At 47.9% G+C, this 15382-nt stretch overlaps 1 protein-coding gene across 1 annotated transcript; it reads left to right on the top strand.

Moving 5' to 3' along the window:
- Positions 1 to 1410: 1410 nt before the first annotated feature.
- On the top strand, positions 1411 to 14278 carry LOC120838307. Its single transcript, XM_042288328.1, has 5 exons — positions 1411 to 1554; positions 8889 to 8923; positions 9428 to 9488; positions 11827 to 11979; positions 14192 to 14278. Exons 1-5 carry the CDS (start codon positions 1411 to 1413, stop codon positions 14276 to 14278), a joined length of 480 nt encoding a protein of 159 aa, XP_042144262.1.
- Positions 14279 to 15382: the final 1104 nt, after the last annotated feature.

The following is a 15382-nucleotide window of genomic DNA, read 5'->3' as shown; positions in this document are numbered from 1 at the left end:
CCGTGTATGGTCTACCTGTCAGGTTGGTTACTGACAATGGACCACCATTCAACAGTGCTGACTTCAAAGAGTTCTTGCACAACCGAGGAATTTCACATGTGACATCCAGCCCGTATTATCCTCAGTCAAACGGGATGGCAGAGAGAGCGGTGCAGGAGTCGAAAAAACTCATGACCAAGTGCAGTTACGGAACGCCAGACTACTACGACGCCCTACTCGAATGGCGAAACACTCCCAGGGATGGAGTTCTAGGATCACCAGTTGAAAGGCTCATGAACAGACATACCAGGACGGAAATCCCTACACATCCATCTCTACTGCAAGGGACGAGCACAGACCCAAGCAAGGTACAACAGCGGCTGAGAGACAAACAACAAACTCACCAACGGTACTACAACAAAGGCGCCAAACCTCTACCTGAATTACACGCGGGAGAAGACGTCTACCTTCAGGATCAAGAACGAGGAACCTGGAAACCGGCTGTCATTGTTCAAGACGACGAGGGCATACAGCGCAGAAGGAACAGCATCGCTCTTCGCAGGAGCCAGAGAGCGAAACAAAAACCAGCCCGCTACCGCGACACAAATTTTATTTATGAGTGAAAAAGGGAGATGTAGACAAGTTCTTCTCTTCTACACGGGAGGGAGCCACCTCACCGAGAGAGAGCACTAGTGTCGCGCAAGCGGCTTGGGACCGTTGACCAATGAGAGGCACACACACGGCAAGCACTGTTACCTGCCATGTCTAGGCAAGCTCGTCGAACTCGAACTCAGTTCTCGGTCTTCTCAGTTGTATTAACTAGTCGTTAATAAACGCTTTCATAACAGTATTGGCAGTCTATTTTAAGGTTGCCCATTGCAGCAAGCAGCTACACTTTTTTGTCTTAAATGTGTGGCATGCTGCAGCGTGCAACGGAAGTGTATAGTGAATACCTGTATAAATAAAACAAAACTGACAGGCATTTGTTTTCTTGGGACACAAGTGTGGGCATTGTTTGAGCTGAAGTACCTAATGAATCTGTGGTACCTTGAAGAGGTTATGAAAAACTTGAGCAACTATAAAAAGCACATGAGCAAGCTTACAAATGTTAAACACAGAGTACATTCTAAACATAATTTATTACCTCTGAACCAGACTTAGTGCATGTTGAAAAAATTATCCGGTTCCCACATTAAGGAACAGCCAAACCTCACCCACAACAATACAGAAAACAAATAACCAACCCAGTGAAATCATATAGGTAAAAAAAATAGCAAGATTTTTATTACTTGTACCATGGTGACTCGAACTAAGAGGAGTCTTCTTTCCTTTTGTTATGGCCTAGAACGTTTCTTTAAAATGTAAATGCCTTAATTTGTAAATATTTGATTTCTTGACTGCAGAGTGCAGTGCAGAAGAGTGCAAGCAGGCATGGCATGCCATACAAACCAGGTATGGTCGAGAGTCCAGGAATTGCACAAGCCTAAGCGGAGCTGGCCGGGACAAGATTCGGCAGTCAAGCTGGACACTGTGGAGCTTTCTCAGCTTCCTCAGGCACCAGATCCATCCCAGAAGGTACTATGCATATTAAATTATTAGACTACACATAAATTATAATTATTTTTTTGTGTAACATGCTCATACTTCCTATCAGCTCAAAAAATTTACGAATGGCAACAGCACAAATATCTAGTAGTGGCTCCAGGACCACAGAGGCAACCGGGGGATCATCAGCAGAGACACCCAGAGGCAAGTTTCCTTTCAGGCAACATTCTGCTCTTTGTACGCCCTACGCCAGACCTCTAGTGCTCATCAGTCCCGCCGAAATCGGAAGACGCGCGGAGGAGTGCGAGAGAGTAGGCCAGCGTGGTGGCGTACTCTCCCCGACACGATGCGGAACAACCAGGCTCAAAGTCAGACGACTGCCCGGAACGTCCGCGGCTTACGCCTTCTCAAGGGAAGCCAGTGGCTCCCACAATCCCCCATTTCTCCCCAGCTTGTTGCGATGTGCATGTTTCTGTCGGCAAAGGTACGTGGAGAGATCATTGCATACGACTGTGAACATCCTCTCATGAACGTCACACCATCTCGCCCGAAGGCATCGTCAGTTGTCCCACATTCTCTCCTAGGCTGAAAAACGAGAACCGCACTATCCAGCTCGTGCAAATGAGAAAGTGCAAAACAGTGGCGTACAACCAGTGTCTAGTAGCAGTGTTGCAGACGATCAGTTATTGTGGTGTGGACTCTCACTCTAGTATCGTAGCTAACGGTGTATCAAGCTACGTCGCATGCTTCTGAAGAGAGTTGTAATGCACACTGAACAACAGGAATGTATCAGTTTAAGACAGGGCCAGTGAACCCTGAGCACAGAGCAAATTCGACTGCAACATCTGGGGTCACTCTACTCAGTGCAGTTGATGCGACAGGAACCTGTGCTGGGGGTTCGTATTCCTACAGAGAGCTCCAGTACCATAGCGTGGTTGTGCAGGCACAACTGACAATCACTCATCGAAATGGGAAGGCAACCGTGGATCGGACGAGAGGGGAAGTGAGGTTCCCAACGGGATACCGCTGCGCACTACACAGAGGCCAGTGTGTGGACCCTGAAGACGGACACACGTTCTGGGCAAGGAACCCGGTTGTCAGCGAGTGCTATGGGTCACAGCTTGACGTGCTCTTTGAGGGACTGGTCGAGTTCCTCATACCGGACCACAACGCAGAGAGACCTTCAGCGCTAACTGTTGTAGTAGTACAGGAACAGAGCATGTCATTCTATGTCATTAGTGAAACCCTTAGAGGTCTGTTGACAGCGCGGATATGTTGCAGATCATGTTAAATTGTTCATCATCGAGAAGACCCGCGGAATCGGTTTTACGCTCAAGAAAACTGGCCTCCAAACCGAAAATGTAGATCTCATGTCGTACATCAACGCTAAATTTGTATATGTAGAAAGGCACATTCAGGAACAAATGAAGCTGATGTACAAACACATAATTTGATAGCATTATAACACAGAGACCAAGGTGTTAAGAAACTTACTAGTACTAGAAAGCATATCAGGACCCAGAGTTTGCTTACGCATACAAAAAAGGACACAGATACACGGCGGTCACCACGGGCGTGGTGGTGCACCTACTTCAGTGTCCACCGGTAGAGGTTGTTCTAAGGAAAACAAACCGACGCTACCACAAGCTCGCTGTCAAATATAACAAGTCAATGTATGCAAGTCTGAAGAACCGAATAATGACACACTTTGGTAAAGAAGTGACTGTAATCCCCTTACACCAACGTTGTACAGCCTTGCTGGCAGATGGTATGCCCTAAACCCTGCCCCATTAATGCATCAAGCCCCACGCTGGGCCTCATTTTGTGGGGAGAGGGGATCACATACCTTTACGTCTGGGGACCGTTGCTCATAGGGGAATCCGATGCCCGTCCAACCACAGGGCCGACGGCTACCAGCGAGGGTGGTCGCCCTGCTGGGTTTGCGCACGCCGTGCCAACGATGATCCCAGTATCCACAAGCGTTTATTGAGAACCGCAGCGACAAGAAGCTGCTGTCAAGCGAGCCGTGGACACAGAGTGGCTGCAGCGCCAGCCTAACTGAGAGCCAAAGGGGTAATGAAGTCCGTTCTCCTCGTGTTTCCTGCAGTGGACAGCATGTGCTCGGCATACTTGAGTACAGCCAACGGTATGTTTCCATTTGCTCACTGCAAAAGTTGGATCGAGTGGCTGGAGTGTCTGCTGCAGCGACTGTGAACAACGAAGGTGATGGCATTGTGTATTGCAACCCAATCTGGGAATATTTCTTAAAAATCCCACCGGTGACTAATGCACGATGCATGAAGCACAAGGCAATCCTCAAAACTCCAACGGGCACAACGACCACCTTAGCATTCCATCTAAAGAATCACCCGGACGCACATAAGACCTACATGAGAGAGCGTCTAGCAAGCGGAACTACCATCAAGCTCAAGTGCGGGAGTATGCCGAGTCAGCTGTCGGTAGCCGACACCTTCAAGCCAAAAATGAAACCAAAGGCACCAAGAGCAAAGCACATGACGAAGATGATTGGTAACTTCACCGGTCGCGGAATGCACCCATACACTGTCGTTGAAGAGGGAGGTTTCATCGACATGGTGGCATTTGCAATGCCAGACTACAGCGTGCCGTCGCGGATGACTTTCTCACGAGCAGTTACACCGAACCTCTACGAGTCAGAAAAAGGGAAGCGAAGAGAGCTGCAGGAAATTTTCCGCAGAGGTGCGGAGTGTTATTCCATTGCAACGGATGGCTGGATATCGCGCGCCAAAGACAGATATGTCTGTGTGACTGTTTACGTGATGGACTAAAACTTCTTACAGCATGTGTGCGCTTTGGCATGTACGGAAATTATCAATTTTCACACGGCCAATAGCCTGGTACCGTTGATTGGGAGCGTCATCGAGGAGTGGGAGCTTCCAGCATCAGGTGCCTCGCCGGTGCTACTATATTTTTGACACAAGTGAATCCGAACCACAGCAAAACTCCCCTTTGCCCAGGGTACCGTCCTAGGTCATACTGTTCTGCTGCAGCCGAGGATCCATTGTAATCATGGATGGTATTACTTGTACAAGAACCACGATGGCCAATGCTAGGTTGTGGTGCTTACCCTGTCTCCCCCTTTTTGGATGTCATCTTTTCGTGCACCGTGTATTTTTAGCTTCCAACAGATACCTCTAAAGCAGTCTTGGGTACTATCGCAATACTTGTATCATCACAATATTTTAACTTGTCCTTTTTTTGTAACTTTCAACTGTAAAGTCGTACATTTCTTTTAAGTACCGTATTTTCCGGTCTACAAGTCGCACTGTTGTATACACCAACTCATGTTTACAAACAAACCGAAACGCCCCTAGCGGACGCCACCGGCGCCGCGCATGCGCGATGGGGGTGTGGTCAAGAAGCTCGCCGTCGCCCATAAACAAACCATTGGAATGCGACGTAGTCGGCGTCTGTGCGAGTCCCCCTGCTCTTTTTTGCGTTCGAATTGTTGATTCTACGTCTTCCTGGCAATGTCCCACTACTTGAGCGGCGTCAGCGAAATTACCGAGGCTCGTTACACCGCAAAACTTCGCGTGAATAATGTGACATGTGGCGATTGATTCTGCGTGGACGCCGCAGTATGTACGCTACAGCCTGATTCGTATGATGAGATTTCGTTCGCAATTTTCAGTCGCGACGCCGCTTAGGCCGCAAAAGCGTGAACCGTAGCTTAGATGGTCGACGTTGATACTGAAAATCGCAAGCCGAATCGGACCAAGTGAAGTAGGCATAACAACTTGGTGATGGTCACTGGTAACAATAATCAACATCTCCTTGTATCTACTGTTTACATCGAGCCTGCTTACCAACCTTCAAACTTTAGTCTTCTGAGGCCTGAGCTTACTTCTTACCGCAAGTACTGCACCAACATTTGGTCTACGGGCCGGCGTCGTCTAAGAGAGCAGACGACAAGCAGAAACGATTGAAAGAGAAGACGACAGTTCGAACGATCCGGCCGCCGTTTGAAATTGAAGACGCACTGAACGTAGCCTGCACGTGGTTCGCACAACTCTACAGTTTTCTGGCGTTCATGTTGGAACAAAACAAATAAATCTCATGACCACAAGCATCCGTGAATTCAATCCAAAGTGCTTCCCGCCCAAGCAATCGTAGTCCGACGACGTCTGCTTTTCCCTTTTCACGGCACATATCCAGATTCTCGGACGAACCGAGCACATGAAAACTGACCTTCAAACCTTTCTCGACACTTTTGGTACGGCCCCAGTCGCGGCGTTTTGACAAGAAGGCAGGTTTTTGTCTGGTTCCTTTCAAAACAACGCAGGAATACACGTCTGGCATGGGGACTTCTGCCCACAGCCCCAGACCGGAAGTGCGACCGACACGCCACCACCGCGCCGTGACGTCACAGAGATGAGTTTGTGTATAAGTCGCACTTCCGTATATCGAGCCATTTTTACAAAAAAGTTTATATATCAGTCGCACCTTTGTATAAGTCGCACCTCTTTGCATGGTTTACGCTTTTCTTTTTACGCTGATCGGTACCGCGAGACCGGAATTTCTCATTCGTAATCAGCTGGTTCATACGTACTGTACCGTTTGACGCCTGATGATGTTTAGATTAGCGAGAAATGCCTAGAGCACGGCACTCTCTGGCAGGGGCAGTCAGGATATTCGGAACTGAAGGACGCAAAATGAGCTGGCCAGCTTTACTCAAGCGTACGCATGCTGAGCAAACGAAAGTTTAACGTGCCACAAACCTGTCAACAGTGGCTAGGCTTAGTGGGCGGCCCACTAAGCCTAGCCAGGGAGACAATACGAACGTATTACCTTGAAGTGTTAATGGAGTGAGGCAAGATATGGAACCATGACTGAATTAGGCTACGTCAACAAAACTTTTATTATCACTGCCACACTGTCCAGTCAATAAAGCCATTGAATTCCTTGCTTTCCGAGTCACTTTGGAAGAGTGCGGCGATCACTGGATCTAACGCGATGGGCTCTTCGTCGTCGTCAGGCCCGCTGCTGTAGTCGCTTTCAGCGGCACCTATCAGGTGCAGATTCAATGAGACCGGCTCTTCTGAAACCGGTGGCTATAGTCCCTATGGAGACGGAGTTCCAGGCTTCACTGACCCACTCGGCCACCTCGCCCAATGACGCGTGCCTCATGCACCCAGTTTTCGTGAAACTTTGGTCACCTGCTTGTCATCCAGGTTTCCCACAAACGCCGCAGGACAGCTTTGAAGCTGCAGTTCACGGAAATGTTTAGTGGCTGCAGCATCTTCGTCATGCCGCCAGGAATTATGACCGGGATGCAGTTCTTCGCTTTGATGTTGGTCTTGACCAAATCGGTCATGTGCGCCCTCATGCTGTCCATAACTAGAAGGCCCTCATTCGTGTGAAAGAATCCGTCCGGTTGCCGTGGGGAGCATTTCTCCAGCCAGAGCCCCATCATCTGTCCATCCAGCCTTTCACGTTGCATTGGATGACGACTCCGGGCGGAAAACTGTCTTTAGGCATAGTCTTTTTCTTAGAAATAATCATGGGCGGCAATTTGGTGCCATCAGCGCAGAAGCCAACACGACGGTAAAATCCGATTTCTCGCGGCCGATTGTTCTTACACTGACAGTCTTTTCGCTCTTCTTGGCCACGGTCCTGCCCATCAGGATATCAAAAGTCAGAGGGACTTCGTCCATGTTGACAATTTGGTTAGGCCTAACATCATGGGTTTGAATTTGTTCCCTGACGAATGCCTGGAAACTCGCCGTCTTTTCCTTGAAATCATCTGGAGGTTTCTGGCAGACTGTTGTGCGGGCTCTGATAGCTAGCTGGTGCCGTCTCATGAAGCGGAAGCACCAAGACGGCCCTCCGACAAAGTCAACCACGTTCATATCTTTTGGCAATGTTTGTGCCTTCAGCCGTAGCAGTGTATGACCACGTGGAAAAGAATTTATCTCAAACACTTATCTGTGCCATGGTATTGTAATTTATCCTGAGGGTGCAGCCAAATTTTGGATTGCTTTTGCAACAATATTGGGGAAAATATTTATTTATTGAAAGATTGACAGACGAAGACTAATATTTGTCGGGACCCAGATTATGTTTCTTCACGTCTTCCCGGTGTTTTGATAGTTGTTTCAAACAAAAATGAGAAGGAAGGAAGGCAAGATAATCATTGCGTCGACTTTATTGCTCTTTTTGTTCATTCAGTTTTGTTCAGCCCACGAGAAAGTTTTGCCTCAGTTGTATGGAAAAGGCTGAACTCCATTTGTGTCCGCAGAGAAACATCGCCATTTTTAACTGTAACTTTTGATTGAGCCAAGCATTTTTTCCAAAATTTCACAAAACAAAATGATAAATTACAGTACCCTAGCCGCCCAAAACAATTTTTATTATTCTTGTTCTATAGATTTGTTTTAATTGACCCACAAAGTATACATAGCATCTCACAAATAGCAGATGTTAGATCCGTATTAAATGTCTGTACTTGAATCACTGCTAAGCTGACGGGGCAGTGAAAGCTACGTACTCTTTCTCTAGATCAGTCAGTTACCTGCCGCTCAGTGCCTGATGCATTCTATGCCCGTACCTACCCGGAGAGTATGACCACGTTGTATGCGTGCAACCTTTCATTAATTGTTCCTACGAGCATGTAGCTTCTACCGCCCTGTCACCCTAGCAGTGAACGTACTACTCATTTGCTTGAGAGCTTGACCATTCATTTTTAAGGTTGGGACTCAATTTGTTGTGCAGGTGCTTTGGACGTGCATTTTGAGCATGCTGTTTGTTGCCCACGAAGCCTTACTATTGCCTATAGAATTTTTGTCATCTCTTTCACATTTCGGCACGAGTATATCATGTCCGTATATCATATTCCTCTCAAGACGACATCTGAAAGGCAAAGTGGAAGTACCTGAGGGATAACTATGCCAAGGAGGTGGCCAAGGTGGCAGGAAAAGAGCCCAGTATCTGTGGAACCTCAGACGTCTACAAGTTAAAGGGGATCTGCTTTGGCAGCTTGAGCTTCCTGACTGGCACCTCCACTGTTCCGCAAAGTTATACTTTTCATATTTCCCATTGGTTACCGTATATCGCATCGTCATGCAGTTTACTTAGTATGCAGCTACAAGGTTTTTTCTGTCAATTACGCAAGTCAAAGGCTGCAGGAACGTAAGCAAAGCCAGTCCAGCACTCAAATTGGAGGTAAGATAGCATAGAATGTATTTTAACGTCTCCTCATCAGTATGTTAGTGTGTTTATAGTCACGTTTCCATGTGCCAATCACAAGTGATCATGTGCGATGAAACTCTTCTAATGAATTCTATGAGTGCCTCCATCATGCAGCCAGGCATCTGGATATACCACAGGTGCAACCAAGCCAACTGATGACCAAGATCCTCTGGTGACTATTTGCCCGTCTTTACTTTCTTTTTGGTCTTTCAGAATGAGCATAGACTGTAACTTACAAAAGCTATTTGTTTTCGTTTTTTGCGTGTGTTCCTCTATGCAGTGCTTCCACCTAGTGGCACTTCCTTTGGCTTTACAGCTGCTTCATTTCATAATGCCGAAAGCACCACCCTGCCCCCCCTCTCCCCTCCCCCCTTGATGCATTTTTAATGACCCTTATCTCTTCAATACTGAGCACACTGCCTAACCACCTAGATGAGGGGTCATCTCGTGGCACAGTGTAAACCCTCTGCCCAAGTGCAGTCGCTGGGCCGAACAGAAGATTTTTTTTGGTCTGTGTATTTTGTACAAGGAAAGCCATCGTAGCTTTCCGATTTTAATTTGGTTTGACATTAGTGGTTGATATTTCACTTCAAACTTGAACCTGGTATCCTCGCGGATGAAAAAGCTTTAAAGCTTTATCTCAACTATTCCGACAGCGCAGTATATTTCATTTCAGCATAACCTTGAAAAAGGTTAGAGCTGCATCCCTCACAAGGCAGTCGGAGCAACTGAGTGAGGTATGTGACAGCCCTTTGCAAGAGGATTGCAACCTCGAACAGTATACTTTTGCATGTCTCGCTCCTACAGTCATTAGCTGGCCAGGCCATTCATTTAACTGTTTTGCAAAGTTATGTTGAAACGGATTGTAGCGAGTCAAATCACTCAATTTTCTTGTTGCAAAGACACCGCTAACAAAAACTCTTTAAACTCACAGTATTATGTGATTTGAGGAAGGAGGACTCGAACATCTGTATTTTTCAGAAATAAGATCAGACAGACTTCTGGCAAGTTCAAGATTTTTATTCAGCGGAGCTTGCTCATCTTTAAGTAGATTATGAGATGGAGGACTCGTTCGCAGTGTTTTTTCATGAGGAGTAAGAGGACTCATTCAGTTAATTTTAGGGGTGTGCGAATACCGAATAGTAGTTTTCGAATCGAATACCGAATCGAATCAAGAAAAAAAAGCCGAATATCGAATCGAATATCGAATAGTGATTTTATTTGTAGGAATTTTTCAAAGTGTGCTGCGAATGAGATTATTATATGGGCAGAGTATGCACCTGTTGCAGAATATGCATCTTGTGCAGAACAAAAGCTAAAATGTAAAAAAAATTCTGGTGAAAAAAAAAAATAAATAAATAAAAGCAGTTGCTGTTGGATGTTTGGCACTAAAGATCCAATTTTATGGCAAAAATATAATCTATCTTCCCTAAACGTCACACAAAAACCAAAGTTACAGCCACGCATGTCTTTTTTAAGCCGAACCTAACACCGCGACTTTTTTTTAGAAATGTTTGCATATCTCAGAAAAGGGGTATTTTGCGATATTTGGTTTTCATTATAAGGAAGAAAAAGGGCACCCGGGATTTTATTTCACGTAAATAAACAGATAGGTGTTAAATCTTAGTAAACAGGCTTAAACAATATAATCTGAAGTAAGAAAAAAAAAAGCGTGGTTAGGTGGCGCAAGACAACGTTCAACTGCCGCTATGCATCTATTTTTCCGTCTATCTATCCTGTTTTAGAGAGCCTTGATTTAAAAGAGGGAGCAAGCGAAACTGAAACCACGGAGATGGCTCCAGTGCAGATTGGTCGTAAGTGCGCATGTGTTGTGTTGTCGCGAGGAAAAGGGCGAGCAAACAGAAGGGTGACGACGCCTGCTCTCCCTGCCCTGCCTGCCCGATCCCGATCGACGCTTTCGTTTTTTCGTCACCTTCTCGCAGTTCGTTATTCAAACGCGGCTATCGAACGGTTCGAAACCCTCTCAAATCTAGGCACACTATTTTCCCGTTCCGTTCCGTTCCGAATCAGAATTTGCGGCTTGAGGTTCCAAAAGAACGACGACGATAACTCGGCTGGTTTTATCGGCGTGTTTAACGTGGCTTTCTCTCTGTGATCGTGCAGTCGCCGATTTCTGTGAGCGCGGCAGGTGTGTTTTACATCGGTGTTTCAATTTGAAACGAAGGGCTTAACTCGTGAAAAGAATTAGGCATGGCAACAATTCCTCTCTGGAAGCGGCGCAAACGGGATGTTTCGGTTGTGATTCAAGGGTAGATTGCTTTACGATTATGAGTAAATCTGCATGCTATAAAGATTGTGGCGTTCGTTACTTTTCTTTTTTCTAACCTGTGTGTTAGACTTTTGTGGAATGGTAGGACCAAGAGCTGTTTTTCACATGGTTTGTCTAACATCACGGCGCTTACATCGGGGGGGAAAACGGCTTTTTTTGTCAGCTTCGCGGCGATTGCGCGTCTTTGCCCGAATATATCGAATATTCAAGTGACCAAATACTAGGAATTTGATTCGCGAATCGAATTATTCTGGAAGTTTCTATTCGATTCGAATTCGTACATTCGAGTATTCGCACACCCCTAGTTAATTTTTACATTGGCTTCCCATGTTGGCGTTTTCGAACCTAAAGAGTACACTGATGCTCGCAGTGTAAACGGATGTTTTTGAGGATAAAGCAGACATATTCACATATGCTTTTGCAAATGACGGATCAAAGAGCTCTACACCTCTGCGTGGCTTTTAATTAGTACATTCAACTTTCCTGTTTGCATCTTGGCAAAAAAAATTGACAACTAATACGTGTATTGAGAAGGTGCTCAAGTGTTATGTAGGCTAGATTTTAGAAATCAGTGCAGTGCTAAACAATTTAAGCCTAAATAACCTTTTCTTCGCAACTGCAGATAATTTTAAGTGTGCACCAGCATATCCCAAAGACACACACACACACTTGTTCCCCATCTGGCCCGACCCCACATTAACTTCGCGTCTCCTCGGCCAGCTGCTTCAAAGGGTTGCTGATCTAGAGTGCTTGGCTTTTATTGACAGTGGCAAATGCGTTTCCAGGACCCACCTTCGCCCTTCCAGGACTCAGCTGTTTCCTTGGCTGCACAGCGTGGACCAGAGACAGAGAGTACACATTCATCAAGCCCAACCCCTTTAGATATGAAGGAAGTGACCGAGTTGCCTGGTGCGCCTCAACCTGCTGGTGTTCAGCCAGTAAAGCGAAAGACGTCCATGGATAGTGGAAACACACCAATAGAGCAGGTCCTGAGGGCAGCCGCTGCTAACCCGAGGTTCTCAGACTGCCCTCCAGAGCACACGGACAAGATAGCAGAGTCCCCGGCACAGAACCGTTCGTTCATGCAGCGAATGGTTGTTGACAGGCGCCAGCATTTCATCCGTCAGATAAGGGGCCTAGCACATGATGAGCTAGTAGTTGGCTGCACAGCATGGATCAGAGAGTACACATCCACCAAGCCCAACCCCTGCAGATGTGAAGGAAGTGACCCAGCCCCCTGCTGCTCCCCGACATGTGCCTCGGCCTGCTGGTGTTTGGCCAGTAAAGTGAAAGAGGTCCATGGATGGTGGAAACACACCAGTGGAGCAGGTCCTGAGAGCAGCCGCTGCTAACCCGAGGTTCTCAGACTGCCCTCCAGAGCACACGGACAAGATAGCAGAGTCCCTGGCACACAACCGTTCGTTCATGCAGCGAATGGTTGTTGACAGGCGCCGGCATTTCATCCGTCAGATAAGGGGCCTAGCACATGATGAGCTAGTAGTTGGCTGCACAGCATGGATCAGAGAGCACACATCCACCAAGCCCAACCCCTGCAGATGTGAAGGAAGTGACCCAACCCCCTGCTGCTCCCAGACATGTGCCTCGGCCTGCTGGTATTCGGCCAGTAAAGTGAAAGAGGTCCATGGATGCTGGAAACACACCAGTGGAGCAGGTCCTGAGAGCAGCCACTGCTAACCCGGGGTTCTCAGACTGCCCTCCAGAGCACACGGACAAGATAGCAGAGTCCCTGGCACACAACCGTTCGTTCATGCAGCGAATGGTTGTTGACAGGCGCCGGCATTTCATCCGTCAGATAAGGGGCCTAGCACATGATGAGCTAGTAGTTGGCTGCACAGCATGGATCAGAGAGTACACATCCACCAAGCCCAACCCCTGCAGATGTGAAGGAAGTGACCCAGCCCCCTGCTGCTCCCCGACATGTGCCTCGGCCTGCTGGTGTTCGGCCAGTAAAGTGAAAGAGGTCCATGGATGGTGGAAACACACCAGTGGAGCAGGTCCTGAGAGCAGCCACTGCTAACCCGAGGTTTTCAGACTGCCATCCAGAGCACACGGACAAGATAGCAGAGTCCGTGGCACAAATTTGTTTGTTCATACAGCAAATGGTTGTTCACAGGCGCCGGCCTTTCATCCGTCAGATAAGGGACCTAGCACATGATGAGCCAGTCGTTGGCTGCACAGCATGGACCAGAGAGTACACATCCACCAAGCCCAACCCCTGCAGATGAGAAGGAAGTGACCGAGCCCCCTGCTGCTCCCCGACATGTGCCTCGGCCTGCTGGTGTCCGGCCAGTAAAGTGAAAGAGGTCCATGGATGGTGGAAACACACCAGTGGAGCAGGTCCTGAGAGCAGCCACTGCTAACCCGAGGTTTTCAGACTGCCATCCAGAGCACACGGACAATTAAGATAGCAGAGTCCGTGGCACAAATTTGTTAGTTCATGCAGCAAATGGTTGTTCACAGGTGCCGGCCTTTCATCCGTCAGATAAGGGACCTAGCACACGATGAGCTAGTAGTTGGCTGCACAGCATGGACCAGAGAGTACACATCCACCAAGCCCAACCCCTGCAGATGTGAAGGAAGTGACCCAGCCCCCTGCTACGCCCCGACATGTGCCTTGGCCTGCTGGTGTTTAGTCAGTTAAGCGAAAGAGGTCCATGGACAGTGGAAACACACAAGCAGAGGAGGTCCTGAGAGCAGCCACTGCTAACCCAAGGTTTTCAGACTGCCATCCAGAGCACACGGACAAGATAGCAGAGTCCCTGGCACAGAAACGTTCGTTCATGCAGCGAATGGTTGTTCACAGGCGCCGGCCTTTGATCCGTCAAATAAGGGACCTAGCACATGATGAGGTAGTAGTTGGCTGCACAGTGTGGACCAGAGAGTACACATCCAGCAAGCCCAACCCCTGCAGATGTGAAGGAAGTGACTGAGCCCCCTGTTGTGCCGCGACATGTGCCTCGGCCTGCTGGTGTTCGGCCGGTAAAGCGAAAGAGGTCCATGGATGGTGGAAACACACCAGTGGAGCAGGTCCTGAGGGCAGCCGCTGCTAACCCGAGGTTATCAGACTGCCCTCCAGAGCACACGAAGGAGATAACACAGTCCCTGGCACACATTCATTTGTTCATGCAGCGAATGGGCAATCACAGGCACTTGCATTTCATCCGTCAGATAACGGGCCTAGCACACAATAAGGTAGTAGAGGAACGACAGCAGTAGGAGAACAGGGAAAGGGAGGACATGTAGAGGCAAGAGAGGGAGAAGCTGCATGAGGCTGAAATGGAGAGACAGGAAAGGGAAAAGCAGGAGGTGCAGGGAAAGGAGATGGAGGTCAGGCTAAGAGAGCAGTGGGATTCATCTCATCAAATAGACTTTACGGTAGAACCAGAGACTTATGACATCACTAATGACTGAGCATAGTGGGTGCCGCTACATTCCGTTCCACCGTAAGTCCGAGCATGGCAGATGCTGTGCACCATCACAGGCAATGACGCGCTGCAATCGCGTCATGTGAATGTGTGCTACGCGCGCCGCCGCACGAAAACGGCAGGTCATGTGATATGGTCTCGGCGCCAGATTGGCTGCACCTGCTCATGTAGTCGGCCGTGCTCCGAATTGTGGTCGCACGAAGTATAGCTCAACACGTGGCCCTGATGTCACGCAGCTGCGGTGGCGCTGTTGACGGCACTGCGCATACGTAGAACCTTCACTTTACGCGAATCCTGTTTCTGCGCACGCCCAGTGCCCACACCTGGTGTGGGCAAATGCGGGATTGTTTGTAAACAGCGTGTCGGTCTATAGGACATGAGGATCGATGGTTGTGTGCTCTCTTGGAGGGTGGGACATGGTCTTCCTCACCCTATATGCATTTTTTCTATTTGCACATTTATCTGTAACTGCTATCAAACTCATTAAACTGCCTGATCTACATGACTTGCCATCATGGCTACCTTTTCGCTAATTGCTGCTTTCTTCCGAGGCTTCACCTGTTTTCACTGTGCTTCTTGGTTTGGCCCGTTGCTGGAAAGCGTTAGGGGTCACCTTGATCATCACTGTCTCGAGCCAGATGGCTTGCTTGCTTTTCTAAATGCCTGTCTTGGTTGTGGGATCTGCTGGTGCTTGCAAATAAGTTAGGTTATGGTATATGTTTGTTATTAAGGTTTTATGGTCAAAGACTATGATGCTGGTTCGAGACGAACATGATGTCAAGAGGTTTGGTTTTTGCTGGTGCTGTAAAGGTCTGCCAGTCTCCATGTGGTTGAACTGGAGTGTGTGTTTTTTTTTCAAGTGGGAACTGGTACATTGGCAATTTGCATTTCAGCT

The sequence above is a fragment of the Ixodes scapularis genome, unplaced genomic scaffold, assembly GCF_016920785.2.
Source record: "Ixodes scapularis isolate PalLabHiFi unplaced genomic scaffold, ASM1692078v2 ptg001857l_1___fragment_3__unscaffolded, whole genome shotgun sequence".
NCBI lineage: Eukaryota > Metazoa > Arthropoda > Arachnida > Ixodida > Ixodidae > Ixodes > Ixodes scapularis.
Note: the sequence above shows the minus strand (reverse complement) of the source record. Positions and strands in the feature narration are given on the sequence as shown.

Coding starts and splice junctions, on each gene's coding strand:
- LOC120838307 (XM_042288328.1), top strand. CDS start 1,411: ATGGCATGCCATACAAACCAGGTATGGTCGAGAGTCCAGGAATTGCAC. Junction 8,924..9,427: donor CTGATGACCAAGATCCTCTG/GTGACTATTTGC, acceptor ATTTCATTTCAG/CATAACCTTGAAAAAGGTTA. Junction 11,980..14,191: donor AACCTGCTGGTGTTCAGCCA/GTAAAGCGAAAG, acceptor TTGTTCATGCAG/CGAATGGGCAATCACAGGCA.